The sequence below is a fragment of the Tripterygium wilfordii genome, chromosome 20 (assembly GCF_013401445.1).
Source record: "Tripterygium wilfordii isolate XIE 37 chromosome 20, ASM1340144v1, whole genome shotgun sequence".
Taxonomy (NCBI): Eukaryota; Viridiplantae; Streptophyta; class Magnoliopsida; order Celastrales; family Celastraceae; genus Tripterygium; species Tripterygium wilfordii.
Window position 1 is genome coordinate 8,145,185 of NC_052251.1, and position 18,093 is coordinate 8,163,277.

At 33.1% G+C, this 18,093-nt stretch overlaps 1 protein-coding gene across 1 annotated transcript; it reads left to right on the forward strand.

Annotated features, from left to right (window-relative positions):
* Positions 1-1,403: 1,403 nt before the first annotated feature.
* Positions 1,404-3,485, forward strand: LOC119987342. Its single transcript, XM_038832225.1, has 5 exons — positions 1,404-1,670; positions 2,036-2,281; positions 2,659-2,740; positions 2,989-3,203; positions 3,299-3,485. Exons 1-5 carry the CDS (start codon positions 1,444-1,446, stop codon positions 3,420-3,422), a joined length of 894 nt encoding a protein of 297 aa, XP_038688153.1. The 5' UTR covers positions 1,404-1,443; the 3' UTR covers positions 3,423-3,485.
* The last annotated feature ends 14,608 nt before the right edge of the window (positions 3,486-18,093 follow it).

Sequence of the window (18,093 nt, forward strand, 5' to 3'; positions counted from 1 at the left end):
AAGTTTTGTAATATATTTATGTGTGTGGTTGTGGGTCTTAAAGTTTTCTAATATATTTTAAAATTTTCTTTTGTCTATGTAGGCTTTTTTGTAAAGACGTCCACGTGGCACCATGAATTAAGGAGAAGCCTTGTGGATCCTCAGTTATATATATATATATATAGATTGATATCAGGATTTAAATTAAAAAAACATATCTACATTATATGTTTATATTTTATATTTATTAAACTATTTTTATTACTCTTATAAATTGTTTACAATTTCATTTAATATTTATTTTGATTAGTCAGAACATTAAATGTATAATACCTCTACATGTAATTTGTACAACAAACATTAATATGCTATCAACAAACGTACAATCAAACACCTATCAACATTTTCGGAACCATATATGCTATCATTTTTTACCAGCATATATTGTAGACAATATATACTATAATATATGTTATAATTAAAATTGTCTACCAAACGAACCTTTATATTGGAGCTTGTGATACATGTTTTTTGAGATGCAATAATACACCAAGTTCTTAAAAGGCACACAATTTCTTGTTGGCGTTCTTTTATGAAAAAAAGGGATACGGGGGCTCTAAAATTCCTCGAGAATTTGAGAGTCTCCAATTAACATCAGACGGTTGCAAAGGTGCCACCTTTTTCCATTAAATTTTATATTTTAAAATATTGTGAATTTCGGATGTCTCCCAAGAACGCTCCTCCTAGACCTATCACTGGCAGTAATCACTGCCACAACACCGTCGCCTACCGACAGCCATAGGCTAGCTTCAATGACTCAATCTCTTCCAAATCAGTCTGCTAAACCCAAAGACAGACTTGTTTCAAATCCAGTATTGAGATTTCAAATGTTTCAAATCCTGTATTGAGATTGGAGATGTGAGGGCGATTGGTTGCGAGGAAGAACAAGTGAAGTTGAGGTTGAAGAAGCTGCTTTTGATTGTGCAAGATTTCACGGATGGGGTAATGGGTGTCGGCTAATATTAAGGATGGGAAAGGGGTTTCTCTTATGGCTATTCGATTAAAATTATGTGGCAAGATTATAACCATCGGATGTTAATCGGAGACTCTAGAATTCTTAAGGAATTTTAGAGCCCCCGGATCCGAAAAGAACATATTCCTCTCTAACAAAAGCAAGTCAAATGAAAACAAGTCCTCCCGTTCTCACTTCACCTTTACTATGTTTCCTCAAGATTTTTCAACTTCCAAAAAAAAAAAAAAAAACACCGTAATATGAGTTGTTATAAAGCTTCCATAAAAGCAACCATAAAACCACAATCCATAATCACATGATAAAATCTGATTTGTTTGTTTACCAAACACAATCCCAGACACATCCAAAGACATTAACTTATCATAAAAAGTCTTCAAGATAAATGGGTTGATGGAATAATGGAATGACTGATTGCTAACGAACCTGCCAAAATGGCAGCAATATCAACCCCTGCCTTGATGACGGCCACCGCTTCGATTCTATCTGCATTGACACCATCAACGTACCCTCGGGACATGGAACCCCACGATTCCTTCAAACCCTTTAATCGTCGCCTCGTCCTCACTGCTCTCACCATCTCCACCGCCGTCATTTCTTCTGCTCCTGCCGTCCTTGCTCGTGGCCTCTTCCAAATGCCCCCATTCCGTCTCACAAATCGGTAATTCTATCAACCTTAAAACTGTTTTTGTGGCTTTGAATCCCGTTAGCTGTTCAATTGCAAAGAAATAACGCTAAACGGAGCCATCTATTTGAGAATTAAACATCAATTGGACTCCATAGTTTACAGAGCTAATCAAGAAATGACAAATTGAATATCAGTTAGACCAGTGGTAAGGATTAAGACATCATTTAGTGATGGTTCGGACTTATTGGGTCCTAGAATGATGAAATTGTTGGATCTAGTGTTTGAAATTTATATATATATATTTTTTTTTCAATTTCTTAGGAAAACATGCAAAATAATTATTGTCATTGATAATGAATTGTTTTTATGTTTGTGTTCAATTGTAATTCTGTGCAAAGTTACTTTTTGGTGAGAGCTGGGGAGTCAGAATTTGAGAGCTTGGGCGTTATAAACACAAATCCAGTGGCCAAAACTTCAGTGGATAGTGGATTGTCAGAGAAAGGGAAGAAGCAAACAGTGAGGGCTGCTTTGGAGTTGATGGCTATGGGGGCTTGTGATAGTGGCTGCTGGATTTGGCCTTCAATTACTCAGCGAGCATATCAGGCTGCAGAGATCATTGCGGCAGTTTGTGGCATTACCCGGAGGTATAGAAAATCGTTAATTAAATATTCCAATGAAATTAATTTAAAAAATTTAAAATATGTGTGTCCTATACTTGTAATTGAAAATTTGAAACCATGAAGTTTATTTATCAGTCCAAAACGGAGCATAATACAGGCTAATCAAATGCACAGTCCGGTCATCACTCTGTAGGAAAAATTAGAAACTGTAAATATGAGATGTAATCAATGCTTTCTTTGTCTTCTGTTATTTGTTGAAGAAATTGGAATGTACGCATGAACGCATTTTAAGCTTATTAGTGGGTTAAAATTAAGCTTAGAGACCAGTACTAGATGTTGTTTATTATGCTATCAGGATATGTTACTACAATCTGTTGAATAAACAATTGTGTTTGCTGCAGTTATATTGTACCAGAGTACAGTTTCCTGGATGCTCGAGGATTGGGAGCTTATGAAGGAAAGAACTTGGAAGCCATCTCAGAAGTAAGATGTCTATGGGTTCCCATTGCAGTTTAAATATGGTGCCTTCATAAGTGCATAGTGAGTAGATTAGTGCAAAAGCACTGTGACACGTATGTTTTAAGAACATCTGAAATCAAACCACTGATCTAACCCAAGTTACTCTTTCTGTCCTTGGTCCCGGATATAGCAACACAGGCGGCGATGCTTTCACCTTTGACATGCGTTCATTGGACTCTATGAATACATAATCACTGGTTCTAATTATACAGGTTTATGCATCTGATAATGTTTCTCCACGAAACAAGCCCCCTCCTATAGACGATGGAACCCCAAATGAGAGTGTTGCAGATGTCTTTGTTCGTGTAACACAACTTATGTCTATTCTTGAGACCCAGTACTCAGAAGACACAGTTATTATTGTCTCACCAGATTCTGACAATTTATCCATTCTACAAGCTGGACTAATTGGACTTGATCTTCGAAGGTAAATGAAATCAGTAGTCTCCAACTGCCAATGTTATTCTTATCAAATTAAAATAACTGTTATATGTAATGTGATAAATTGCTTTCCACTTGCAGGCATAGAGATCTTTCCTTTGCCCCTGGAGAATTTAGATTTGTTGATATGAGTAGCATACCTACATACAAGCAGCCTGCATCTGCTGTATATAAGTGTTTAAATCCACCAACCTGTGACAAATAAGTGCTTGACTTTATACAATGAATGCAAATGTGGATTTCCAACTTTCCATATCGTTTTACTTGATTACTGTTACATCCATGATTCACTTGCATGTGTTTGTCGAGTTCATTATCGGCATGCATTCATTGTTGGTGCCTTTGCTTCAGAATAAGAGGATGATACGTATTGGGTCACTGAATTGAAGGTGCAAAGTCGACTTGGGTGTGGAATCCACAACCCTGTTATCATATATGACTGAAGTTTGCTTTAGTACTTTACTTGAATTAAGAGTGTTAGTAGTAACTATACTCTAATTAAATTTATTTTATTAGTTTTCTTTTATTAATTGTAGGTATATCCAGCAGTAATTGGAGAGAATTTTATCGAATGATCCTCTAGGATGGTAATAAGAGGACGAGTCGTGTATCATCTATGAATAAAGTTGCCTCTACTTTATTAAGAGTGCTAGTAGTAACTTTATTTAATTACATTTAGTCTATTACTTTGCTTTTGTTAGTATTAGGTATATATAGCTGTAGCCTGTAGTTGGGAGAATGAGTCATGTATGATGAATGTTTTGTAACTTCAATTATCTTTTTAGAGAATTTTATCGATCGATCCTCACAAGGATGACATACCCTGTTAAGGGCTTTTACAATGTAGGCTCAAAGGTTCCACTCAATTGATTTGTCGAGATAATAGGAGATGGAACTCTCTTTGTATTTTCAGTAGCCCACGGTAGGATAATAGAATAGAGTGTATGGAGTTATGGAGTTACCCAAAATTGATAAGATCTATCGATCTTACCCAATCTTATCGATTTTACCGATCTTAACCTTAATAGCTTTATGGAGTTATGGGTTTATGGGTTGTGGTCTACTAACAATGTGCTTATGTTTCTAATCTTAGTTTTTGTTGAAAATTGGTTGTGATATATTAACATGATATAATCTTGCATAATTATTGTGCTTGCTTTTCAAAGTTCTCTGCAGGTCTTAAAAAATTACAATTTTGTGAAATATTAACATGTCTATAAATAAATAATAATCACATTTTTTAATTTTTTATTACCTATAAACTATAGTATATTATATCATGTTAATTATTTATTTAGAAATAAGTAATTATATTATTTTACATTTATTTTTTAAATTTTATAAAATCTTACGATTTCACGATTCGATTTTGCATGCCTTCCACCGATCTTATGCAAGACCCTGATTTTGACAACCTTGATGTCTTGTATCTCTTTGAATTCCTTGACATAATTAGCTCCATTTGTTTTAACAAGGAAAGGATATGATATGGGTAAGAGTTTTGAACTTTGCTTGTAATTTTCCTCATTAAGACAGAATTTCAACTCTCTAGATTTGGAAACATAATCAACTCCAAGTCTTCTCTTGATTGATATGGAAATTTCATTTGACTTCTTGAAATTTGATTTCATACGAAAGAGGTATCTTGTTGTAATTTAACAAAATAGAACTTGAATATAGAAAGTATGCAAAAACAAAAGAGAGAAAGATGACACTAGATTTAATGAGGTTCGGTACAACCTGTGTACGTCCTCGGGCAAAAAACAATGAAGAATTCCAATAATATGAAGAAGATTACAAAAGGATGAGCTCTTGAACTCAAGAACTAATCTAAATCCCTCTCTCGCTCTAGACAGTGCACTCTCTCAGTGTTTACCACTCAAAACAACTCTCTAAAATCGATTCTTACAAAAAAAACCTATCTATAAGGGTTATCATGTGCAGATCTGCAACAGTCGTCCGGACTCGAGCCATCCGGAGGGATACTAATCTGTCTCCCAAAAGTGGAACTACTGTCTAGATGACTCAAAGAGCTATCCCATCCGGACGGCTCCACCTAACAGCAGCTCGATAAAAGTCAATACTCCACATATCTCTCCTTTAAAAAAGGCGCCTAGGATTTCAACAAGAAGCACAAAAATAGGCTTTCAAAATGCAAAGTCTTCCTCTTCATTTTCCTTGATTTGGTTATTCATAAATGGTAAGCATACCTTCTCCTTTTGTTACTTGAATATTTCCAATGTCAAGACTTCTATATATATGGTGAGTAGATCACCTTAAAAAAAAAAAAACAAATCTTCTCTCCCTTCAAATAATTCAAACGGCCAGGAGATTCTTCTTCCGTTGAGCCTTGGTTTTATTATGTAAGGTAAGTAAAATCATCTTCAAATAAGTCATCTCTTCTCCCTTTCAAAATTCAAACGACTTCCACATATGGAAACCCTTGTACACGCCTAGCTTCTTAGTTCTTAACACAAGATTAACTTCGAACTTTGCTGAATTTATTTAACTCTTGCTGAAAGCTTGATTAACTTCTCTACAATAAATGAAGCTCGTCTTCAACTTAGCTAACTTGACACTGTCCATAAATAGGTTGAACTTTCCATTTTTAGAGTAACCTCTTCTAGTGGATTTAGCAAGGTATTTAGGTATTTCTTAGCACATCCTAGGTCTTCCAAGATCATTATTGGACTGCCGAAAAAATGAACATAAAGTTGAACTTGAAACGATCTCAAAAATGTTTGTAAGCTCATTTGAGCTTCATACGTGAAACATAGGTTAGTCACGTTCAAATATTCCAAATGTTAACATAGAACACATAATCAAATATATATAAATATTCATGTAGAGTTTCAATCCAAACAAATATCATATCATAACACAATGAGTCACATAACGCAATCAGCTAGAAACACAACAGTGCAAATTCGGACAACAATTTCTGCAGAAGATTTGAGCAAGTAAACGATGAAATCTTTCCATCATTCCTTCATTTAGATGTGATTAAGGTCTCTGTCAAATTTTAACATAAGCAAAATTCATTTGATATAGGAACAATCATTAGGTTCTCAACAAGTTTTAAAACACTTTAATCAAAAACCGATTTCATTCAAGTTTCAAAATCAAAGGTTTTATACTCAAATTCATCTCATAATATATTGAATCCTATAGCATGATATGGAACAATCTTCAAAACTAAAATGTAGGACTTTTGCTCCAACATTCGGGTGGTGTTTTATGTATCTCATTTGTTTCTTGCTTGAGTACTCTTTTTGAAGAACTCATAGGCATGCATACCATATATATATATGTAAGAATTAAATATTGCAACAACTTATACAATAGCAAACAACTGATAACAAAACAGAGGGTAACATATCCATTATTTTTTTAATAATCATTACAAAAGCTTATAATAGTAATGTTAAAAAAAAGTGTGGAACTATAAATCTCTTCTTCCCATGAATTTGGCTTTTATTTACATTATATATTTCATTTTTTTCTTTTAATTTCCTAATGATGATTATTCAAACATGTTTGTTGTAATAGTTATTTTTTGAAAAATTAGTATGTTACGGATTATATGGGGTGATAAAAGAACTATGATTTTGTTAAGTCATTATAATTAGAATGCTCAATGTTTTATTCCTTTGAGTAATGTTTTAATTGCTTATCATTAAAGTCACCTAAAACCCTTCTTCAAGCCTTCTTCCAGCTTCCTCTTCTAACTACAACCCCCTCCTTTTATAGGAAAAGAAGGGGTCTTGGAGGGTGTCCCCGAAGACATCTTCAATAATAGACTAATAATGTTTGTCTCTCATTTGTCTTATTTTTTCTTTGCTTTTTGTCATGTCATTTTGTTTTTTGTCATGCCATTCATTTTTGTCTTCTTTTTGCCTTTTCTTTTGTCATGTCAAAAGGTTTTGTCTTCCACATTGTCTCCCACTTTTGCCTTTTATTTGTTGAACTCTTTTTTATCCAGTGAGATTTTTGGGTTTTTAAGCAAACCTTAGGCAAACAACGAATTTGAATGATTCTTTACCACATACCATTTGCGGTGAAATAGTCAAGCTAATTATCCTAAGTTTGATTAGGTACCTTGTGACCGACACCAAAGTGTGTGTGTACTTACCCCAAGTGTAGGGTATCGACAAGTAATAAATCGATGAGTCCGGTATCGATCCACGAGGAATTTGATGGTGAGTGATATGCAAATGACTAGCTAACGTTAATAAACGCAATGAATACTAAATAAAAACAAGTAAATGAAATGGATCGAATGACTCGGTAGCATGAGCGATTTTGTAATCAAAGTAAGCACAAATTGGATGTAAAACAATTAATTTAAAGCCTAGTTCCTAATCCGTTGCGGTGGCTACTCGATTCTCATACTCAATGTATCATTGCAAACACACACAACCATACACAATGCATTGTGTGATACTATCAATCATGCATATGCAAAGAGAATTAGGATATAAGACTTCTATTCATACATGAAGGCCATCTGGTCTCTTAGTTTACGATGAACGCGAAGGGATAACACCTAATATTATGGATTAATGTTCCCCCTTGGGGTTCGGATTTGCTAACACCCTAGTTTCACACTCAAAGACAAATTAACCATAACTATCTCATATACATTCCTAAAGTAACCCAAAACCCCATCATCAATACACATAATTAATAGCTATGCAATGAAATACTCAATTAATTAAGGAAATCAGGCACTGGGGTTTAACACTTCTAATTCAAGCACATCGAATTAAATCCCTAGACTAAACAATCTAAGAATAAAATCAATACGTCATTCTATTGCACCCAATCACACAACTATCATGAAATTAAAAGAGAGGGATCGAAGCTACAACCCTTTGAACATACCTTGAGTAATCGAAACCTTGCACCCACCGTTTAGGACTAGAAATTAGAAAGGGAACTTAGCCACTCATTATAATGAGAATAAACACCAATTTTATAGACGAAAACCAATGTTTACAATCAAGATCACAAGAACTAAGCAAAACCCTAGAGAGAGAAAGACAAGGAGGCTAGATGTTCAAGAGTGAATGAATGAGAAAGAATACCAAATCTTAGGGTTTCCCCCTCTTATTTACAATAGAAAATACCTAACTACCCTTATAAAATCGTTCCCCATTGGTTACATACATGATTTGCCCCAGATGCCCTTGAAATTTTGGTGCAGAAAATTGCAGATCCGCGATAGGTGTCAGAACGGCTCCTAAGGTGTCTGGACACTCGAGCATCACTAAGGGTCTTTGGCTTGATTCTGTTGCATTTTGTGAAGGAAGTGTGCGGACACCTAAGGAGGGTGTCCGAACACTTCATGTGTCTCTCAATTTGGTGAATTTTCAACTAATTCCTTTAGCTCCAAGCATCCCTAATTCAATCGTTTAAGCCCGATTTCCTGCAAAACCAAAGGGAAATAACTATAAGGGTAAAATTAGTTTATTTAAACACAAATGCATTAATTTAAATACTAGAACACCCTAATTAGATGGTATTAGGACCTCAAAATAGAGGTTTGATCACCTTGTAGGTTTTTTGGTCTTTTTTGCAAAGCTTCAAGCAATCAATGGATTTGATTATTTCTTTACCACCTACCATTTGAGGTGGAATAGTCAAGCCAAAACTTGGATTTGGTCAGTGGAATTCGATTAGCAAGTCCTCAGAATCAAAACTTTTTTTTCAGATTTTATCTGAGTTAGAAGCAGATGAATGGGCGGAAGATTGTTTGGTGCGAACATTTAACTCAGAAAGCGTTTTTTTGAAGGAATTGGGCTAACTCATCTTCAGAAGTTGTAGAAACTAATTTTGAACTGATAAATGATTTCATCTCAAGCAATTTTTGATGTGATTTTTCTATTGTTTCCGATTGTGAATGGTTAGAAGAAAACCACGCTAGAACATTTTGTGGGTAGGCTTTTTCTGCGTTGAATTTGTCCCACCATTTACAATGATATATTTACGGATAAGGTAAAGAAGTGTATCGGGTTCATTGTGGTATCCATATTCCAAATTGGAAATCCAAGAGATTGTAAATTTGGAGAAAAAATGCATCATTGGTGGGAATGAGGTGTCTTCTACCTGGTATTTGGATTTGAACACTTCAAAACCTTATGCAACAAGAGGTGGAAGTATTTGGGGAACTGGCCCAAAATACCACCACCATTCATTGAACCAATGAGGGAAACTGTAATTTTGATTGTTTTTAAAACAGAAAAACCAAGAATGTTTTTGTTCGGAATTTTTGAAGAGAAAGGCATTTGTCCAAGCTTCTTGGTATTCCCAGTAATTGTATCCCACGGGATCAAAATGTTGTGCAAATTTTTTGGGTTTATGCAGGTCTTGTCCCCAGGTAGATGGGGTTAGAATTTGTACAATTTGAATGGTGCAGTGTGTAATGACTGTTGGATATGAGGATGAATGGTATTTTTTCAAAGAGATTGAATCAAAGTCCACAAGTATAAATTCATAAAATCATTGGATTTTTCAGAAATCAGTCGATATAAAATGTCAATTGTGGGGAAATTTTTTTGTAATCATTTGTTTTGGGTCATCACACATATACTCATTTTCAATTAGAACAACCTTTTGAAAAACTTGTTTATCAAAATATTTTGAAATATTTTGAGAACTTTTGTGGTTTTGAAACCTGTTGTTTGTCAAAGCAATATCAGTAGCAGTTTTTAAAAGTTTTTCAGGAACTGCAAGAGAAGCAGAAGGTGGCTTCTGCAACTATATTGCCAAAGCTAATTCAAGGGTTTTTTTGTAAAGAAGAAATCATTCTAATAAGGATGGATTATTGAGAATTTCTTTAGGGATATCTGAAGTAGATTTTGAAGAACTGACTACTTCTTTACCTTTATTCTTGTTTTGTGAGGCTTTTTGTTGATCTTCGTCATAGGCGATATCACCCCATGACTTATTGGGTAGAATTGCTGCCTCACGTAAGGCATAAGATTCTTTTGACAATTTTTGGGTTTGAGATTGCGTTGTAGGCATGGATCCCCGGCCTCTTCCTCGATCTCCACAACCTATCATCGAGCCTGTAAAAATTCTCTTGTTAAAAAATCAGGAAGATTATTATCTTTTCCTGCAATATGTTCTATATCAAAATCAAAACACTTAAAATTGCTTGCCATCTAGCAAAGATTTGTTTTGATGCAATATTTTCCATGTCTTTTTGAAGGACTTCTTTGGCAGATTTACAATCTACCTGAATCAAGAATTTTTTATTTAATAGGTCACCTTGAAATTTTGAAATACATAAAATAATGGATAAAATTTCTTTTTTAATAGTAGAATAATTTTGTTGTGTAGGATTCCATTTTTTGAAAGTAAACTGAACTATCTCTTCTTTATTGTTCTTGAGCTGCTTGAGAATACCACCATACCCTATTTTGTAAATTTGGATAAAAGTCAGCAATGTAATTTAAACTACCTAGAAATCTTTGAAATTGATTTTTATCTAATATTTTGTCAGGGAATTTATCTACAAATTGAATTGATCTCTCAATTGGAATTATAGTGCCATGGTGAATATTATGACCTAGAAATCTGATGTTAGTTTGAAATAATTTAATCTTAGTTTTTGAAATGACTAATCCATTTTCTTTAATGATATTCAAAATTTTTGAAAGATAATAAAAATGTTGTTTGATGCTATAAGAGAAAATTAACACATCATCAATATAAACAATTAAGAATTTTGAATACAGATTAAAAATATCATTCATAATTTTTTGGAATTTAGAAGGAGCATTTTTTAATCCAAAAGGCATAACATTCCATTCAAATTGCCCAAATGGAATTGTAAATGTTGTTTTGTATTTATCTTCTTCCTGTATTTGTATTTGTCAGAAACCGGATTTCATATTAAATTTGGAAAAGATTTTTGCATCATATAATTTTCCTAGTAAATCTTTTTTATTAGGAATTGGGTAACGAATCCATTTTAAGGCTTTGTTCAAGGGTTTGTACTTGCTGACTAATCTTGGAACACCTCTTTCTATTTCCGCATTTTTATTAACATAGAAAGCACCACAACTCCACGGTGATTGGCTTTTCCTAATTAATTTTTTGTCTAGGAGTTCTTGTATGTCTTTCCGACAATGGTCTTCTAAATCTTTATCCATCTGGATTCCTCTGGCCTTTGTAGGGATATGAGTTTCTTGAAAATCCTTTTCATAAAGTAATTGAACTACATGTTTTTTCCTATTCCAAAAAGCAGTAGGTATATCATAACAAACTTCTTTTTCAAAAGTGTTTTGAAGATTGACAATCCTTTTCTAGATGTCAGGCTTTGATAGTCGTTCTATGATAGTTAAATCAACTTCTTCTGCAAGGTGATTTAACTGTTTTTCTTTGATAGAAATAAGACAATTTAATTCTTGTTCGTAAATGGAATATTGTTGCAATAAATTGATATCTTTTGGGATAGGCTTTTGAATGAATTTAAAAAGTAATTGGTTTCCCAAAACCTTAGTATGGATCCCATCATTTTTAACTTTAAATGGTTTAATTAATTCTAAAAATGGTGTTCCTAAAATAACATATTTTGTAATATCTTCTATTCCTAGAAAGGTATTTTTAAAACACGTGTTTGAATTTTTTGCGTTATCTAATAGTGTAGCTAATTCATTTAGTTTCCATCTATCACTTATTTGTTTTTCTTTAAGAGTTTTTTTATTTCTTTTTTAATTTCAGAAATTTCATATTGTAATTCTTTTAAGTGTAAGGTCTTTTCCTGATTTTGTTTTTGTGTTTTGACAAAATATCTTTTAAGTTATAAGTGGTCATAGTTGTTTCAGGTTTTTTCTCGGTATTTTGAAAAGTTTGTTTTAATTTCGCTATATAGTCTAATTTAAGTTAGGGATCATCAATATGATTGACTACATCTAATAAAAACTCTTGGTCTCTAGAAAACATATTAAGTTCATGGGAAGAAGAAGAAGAAATTTCATCCAATTGAATTTCATCATCAGAACTGCTAGAATTAGAATCTATTTCATCTTCAGATGTTTTCAAAAGAATAACTTCGAGTTTTGTAAGGACAGCTTCATCTAATTCTAATTCATTAATTCTTTTACGGATCCTGCAGTATTTAGCAATGTGTCTTGGAGTATTGCACCTATAACAAACAACAGTTTTGGAATTAGGTTTTGGTTTTTCTGTTTTGGGAAATGATTGATTTTTTCTAAAATTTTGTTTTTTTTATAAAATACCTATTTTTGATTATATGATTTTTTGTAAAATCTAGACCTAAAATTGCTAGGTGTATTTTGCTTTTGAGAGTATTTATTTTTTGAACAATTATCCTCATAATCAAATTGTTTACAAAAAGATCCTAACTCACTCTTGTATTTATTTTGTTCCCATTTCAACTATTATGTAATTTAATGTCATAACATAATTGTAATCCTTCTTTTTGAATATAATTTACTAAATCGCCATATGTTAATTGATCATAAGGTATTTGGTTATTATTTTTTGATTTAATTCTTTCTCTAACTTTATCTCCTAACAATATTGGAAGACCAGCTAGAAATATTTCTTTCCAAAAAGGTTGATTGTTATCAGGGTACATCATTACTCTAGTTAAAAATGTGTCCTAATATTGATGGAAATCATGAAGCTTTTTGCATCTAAGATTTACTAAAAGTTCAGAAGATCTATCCCTAATGCTAGAAGGATCTCTTAAAAAATGTTTTGAAATATAAAAGATTAAAGTTGCAACGACATCTTGAATTACTTCTCCAGACTCTGATTTGATAATTGTACCATCAGTAGTAGTTTTGACAACATTTAGAATTTCATTTTGTTCAATAGATGTAAGATGGTAGTCCCACCATCATTTTAATTGGTCAGTAAAACCATCAACAATTAAATTTGCAATTACTTGGTCAGTTGTGTTTATTTTGGTTTTATAAGCATTACTTAACATTGTCATTTGTTGTAATTGATTGAAAATATTATAATTAGACATACCGTCTATATTCCATTAATAAATTGTATTTGCATTGTATTTATTTTGATTTGTTTGTTTTTCTTCCAAAAGTAGGTCTGGTGCTGTTGTTTTGGAGTAATATAGTTTTTGAGGGGACTGCCACTTCATTTTATTAATCTCAAAATCTGAATATTCTTCTTTGTTATTAGTTTTGTCAGCATTGTGTAACCTAGCATTAGATGCTTCTTGTGTAATTTGTAGGTTTGGAAACTGAGTTATTTCAACTTTTAGTTGTTGGAGTTTTTTATCTAATTCTTCCTTAAAATCTACGTCTTTGTTGACAAGAGTATTAACCAAAGATTTTGGGATTTCATAAGGTTTAAAAATAGGTTTTTCCAAAATTCTATTTATTTTTGGTTTCTGGACATAATCTTCTATTCGACAAAGTTGTTGTCCTATTGTTGCTAGATGTTGGTTTGTAAAATTATTTTGTTCAATAATATTTTGAAAATCTTTGTCATTTTTTGCTTTAAATGGGGTAGCTTTTATTGATTTATTTTTGTAACTTAAACTTAGTTGAGTTAAAGGAGGATGCTTGGACTCAATTATTGTACCTTGGGTAATATCATGCCATGTTTGTATTCTAGTAGTAGTATTGATTGATTTAGAAGAATAAGGATAAATGATACCCCTCTCTTCAGCATCAATTGCAAACCAATCAAATAACATTATCTGTATTTTGTAATTATTCATAAATGTATAGTATGCATCTTGGATGGATTACCTTTGTTGACCCGTGTAATTTTTGAAAAACCATTCTCTTTCTTCTTTTTTTGGAAGTGAATAAAAATCTTTTCGCAAATATTCTTTATTGATGGAAAATTCATTTTCGAGAACTAATAATTGAGGATCCATTTGTGAGTAAGTTGGTGACATTGGTGGAGACTCTTTTTGTTCTGGGGATTTACATGTTGAAGTAGTTTGTGAATTTGGGCGTTGAACATTGTAAAAAGGTTTTGAAATGTTACTCGAATTATCTACTCCTCGTATATTAGGTTTGTAAGAAGTACTAAGAGTTGCAGAGAAGGAATCTCGGTTTTTGTGAGATGTACCGTGAGCTGAAGAGAATGAACTTCTTAGTGGTAGTCCTAGTTCACATTTGTAATTGGAATCTAAACGTAAACTTTGGAGATCAATTGAATGTCTTCTAGAGCTAAATGTGATTTCTACTTTTCCATCTGTGGCTTGAGTTATGTATTCGATGATAGTATTTTCAATTTCCTTAGGAGGTACAACCCCTTGTAACTCCCATGTTTTAGGAAGAGTAATTTCATTCTATTTTATGGTTTTTGGATTGTCATGTTTTATCTAGCTATATCAGTTTGAATTAGTAAACTTTCTCCTTTGGGTGATTTTCTTAAGGCTTTTGAACCAAAAGCAGAGGATATTGCTTTGTAATAAATCCTAAAAATTAGGGAGATTGGAAGAGAACTAGCATCCATTTTGTAATTATGAGTTTTAATATTTAAGGTTCAAGTATCCAATAAATTTTGATCATTTAAAGACACAGAAATTAGGGTAACAATCAAAATAAATTGGTACACTGCATAAACTAGTTTCTATCGTACCTATAAGGGAATCATTGAATTCTAACATTCTACTATCTCTTAAACATAAGAGTATTGAAGTATTTGAACTAATCCGATATGAATATAGTTGTATTTTTCGTTTATGTTTTTCAACAGATCGTTTTGTAAGTAACTTGAATGTTTCATGAGAATTAAAGAGAGAAATATCTCTTTCCTCTATTTTGATTGTATAATCTGTCTTACTTAAAATAGTCAATTTGGACTCCTTCTATATATTTTGTTTATATTGTCAATTTCTCTATTTAAATCTTCGAGATTAATTTCCTCTTAATTAATGATTCTATCGCCAGATATTGAACTAGAGGTTGATCTAAAAAGTGAACTCATGTTTGAAAATTGAGAACAATGCTTACGGTTATGGTAAACCAACAAACAAGGCATTCCAGCCTAGCGATGGCAACGGACCGGGTCGCGGGGGAAACTCGGTCGACCCGTCCCTATTGGGTCTAAAAAAACCCTACCCATTGGGTCATTGGAGCGGGTCTATCTGGGATCCGATCAAAAATAGAAAGGGTCTAGGGGCAGGTTGGGACGAGGGAAACCCGCCCCAACCCGACCCGGGGTATATATATATTTTGAAAAATAATTAGATATATTATATATATATATATATATATTAGTTATAAGTAATATTGTAATTCCCAAATACGCAATAACTAATAAGTTCTAAAGTTTTTCTTCTAAAAAAAAAAGAAGTTATAAGTTAAAAAATAAAAATAAAATATTAAAACTCAATCTGACATTCTTCCAACTATTAATGATGACTCTGATATGGAGGAGGAGGAGATGGCAAATTAAAAGTGTTGTTTGTTTTCCTTCTTGTGTTTGTTTTCTTGCTAGTTCAATGAATTTGTTTTAAAAAAAATGATAACTTGTTGGACTTTTGTGTTTCTTCAAATTATCAAAGGTATAATAATTTAATTTGGCTGATTTTCTTGCTAGTTCACCGGGTCTATGGGTCGGGACGGGTATACTCGTGAACTGCCTGGGATAGGGTTGGGACAAAATATTCCTACTCGCCCCGGGTCTACAGGGCTGGTTGAGGCAGGATTTTAAGAGACCAGGGCCGGGTTGTGGCTTCAAAAACCCTACCCAACCCGGCCCGTTGCCATCCCTAATCCAACCTAACAACCGTACACCACAACTAGGGACTCAGCATTGAACATCAACGTTCAACCATCTGTGATCTAATTTTGAACCGTCACCACTGGCTCCGATACCATAAGCAGACAAAACTACTACTAGGTATCTAATCAAGCTTAGGATAATTAGCTTGACTATTCCACGACAAACGATAGGTGGTAAAGAATCATTCAAATCCGTTGTTTGTTGGAGGTTTTGCTTAAAAATCCAAAAATCTCACTAGGTAAAAAAGAGTTCAACAAACAGAAGGCAAAAGTGGGAGACAATGTGGAAGACAAAACCTTTTGACATGACAAAAGGAAAAGCAAAAAGAAGACAAAATGAATGACATGACAAAAAGCAGAATGACATGACAAAAGGCAAAGAAAAAAGAAGATAAAGGAGAGACCAACATTATTAGTCTACTATTGAAAATGTCTTTGAGGATACCCTCCAAGACCCCTTCTTTTCCTATAAAAGGAGGGGGTTGTAGTCAGAAGAGTAAGCTTGAAAAACATAAGTTCTTAGATTACTCTTTGGGGAACAAGCTTCTTCAATTCTTTCCTCTGAATTTTCCTTTCAAGTTTTCTTAGAAGTTGTTTAAGATTATCGAAAGTCTGTAAGCTCAATATTTCAATTATGCAAATTTAATGTCTTTATATTCTTCAATAATATATCAATCTATGGCTAGTTTTACCGTCTAATTTATGAATTGCTCTGTTCTTCAATTCTTTATCTATTGCTACCTCCTACATGGATGGTTTTTAATTCCTGTATTTACAATATGTATTTTATTTCTGTTACAACTCTTTTTTATAATAGCTTGTTAGTTTGCTACCTCCAACATGGTTAGGTTCTTGCTTGTTTGAACGATCATTGTCTGCTTATGGTATCAGAGCTAGTGATGAGGGTTGAAAATTAGATAACAAATGGTTGAACGTTGATGTTCAATGCTGAGTCCCTAGTTGTGGTGTACGATTGTTAGGTTAGATTGCTTTGTTTACCAGTTTACCATAACCGTTCATTATCTGTAAATATTGTTGCAAATGGTGGGACAAATTCAACGCAGAAAAAGCCTATCCACAAAATGTTCTAGCATGGTTTTCTTCTAACCCTTCACAATCAAAAACAACAAAAAAATCACATCAAGATTTGCTCGAGATGAAATCATTTATCAGTTCAAAATTAGTTTCTACAACTTCTAAAGATGAGTTAGCCCAATTCCTTCAAAAAATGCTTTCTGAGTTAAATGTTCGCACCAGTAAATCTTCCTCCCATTCATCTGCTTCTAATTCAGATAAAATCTCAAAAAAAGTTCTGATTCTAAGGACTTGCTAATCGAATTCCACTGATCAAGCCCAAGTTTTGGCTTGACTATTCCACCTCAAACGATAGGTGGCAAAGAAATAATCAAATCCGTTGATTGCTTGAAGCTTTGCAAAAAAACCCAAAAATCCTACAAGGTATCTAATCAAGCTTAAGATAATTAGCTTGACTATTCCACCGTGTCGCAACCGGGGTCAAGACGCGGACCGACGTTGGAGGATGAAAAACATTTAGAGTCGTCACCAATTGATTTAAGGTGCAATTGGACACCGTAAAGACCTGCGAACCAGAGAAAATGGGTAGGTGGATCGATTGAATGTGGGGAAGGTGTTAGGCACCCCACAACTCCCGTTTGAAAACGGTTACCCTAATTAATTTAATGGCTATCTGATGGAAACTTGCTCTTTGCAAGGTATGATTATTTTGAGAAAAAGTTTGTATGAAAAATACTATCAACTTATGATAGTTTTGGAAAAATTTAAATTATTACTATCAACTTTTGATAGTTTTTTTTAGAAAAAGTTTGAAAGGATACTATCAACTTATGATTGTTTTTTTTTTCCGAAAAAAAAAAGTTTGGAGTATCACTATCAACTAATGATAGTTTTTTTGGAAAAAGCTTGGAATATTACTATCAACTTATGATAGGTTTGGAGAAAACTTTGAAAAAACACCATCAACTTATGAATGAAAATACACTACCAACTTTTGATAGGTTTAATGAAAATACCAACTTATGTACACACCATATTATGTACACACACATATACATATATAAACACATAAACTCATGGACACATATATACATA

Excerpts from the sequence above, each read along its gene's own strand:
- LOC119987342 (XM_038832225.1), top strand. The coding sequence starts at position 1,444 with ATGGCAGCAATATCAACCCCTGCCTTGATGACGGCCACCGCTTCGATT. Across the intron at positions 1,671-2,035 it reads CCATTCCGTCTCACAAATCG|TTACTTTTTGGTGAGAGCTG; the intron begins GTAATTCTATCA and ends TTCTGTGCAAAG. Across the intron at positions 2,282-2,658 it reads GTTTGTGGCATTACCCGGAG|TTATATTGTACCAGAGTACA; the intron begins GTATAGAAAATC and ends TGTTTGCTGCAG.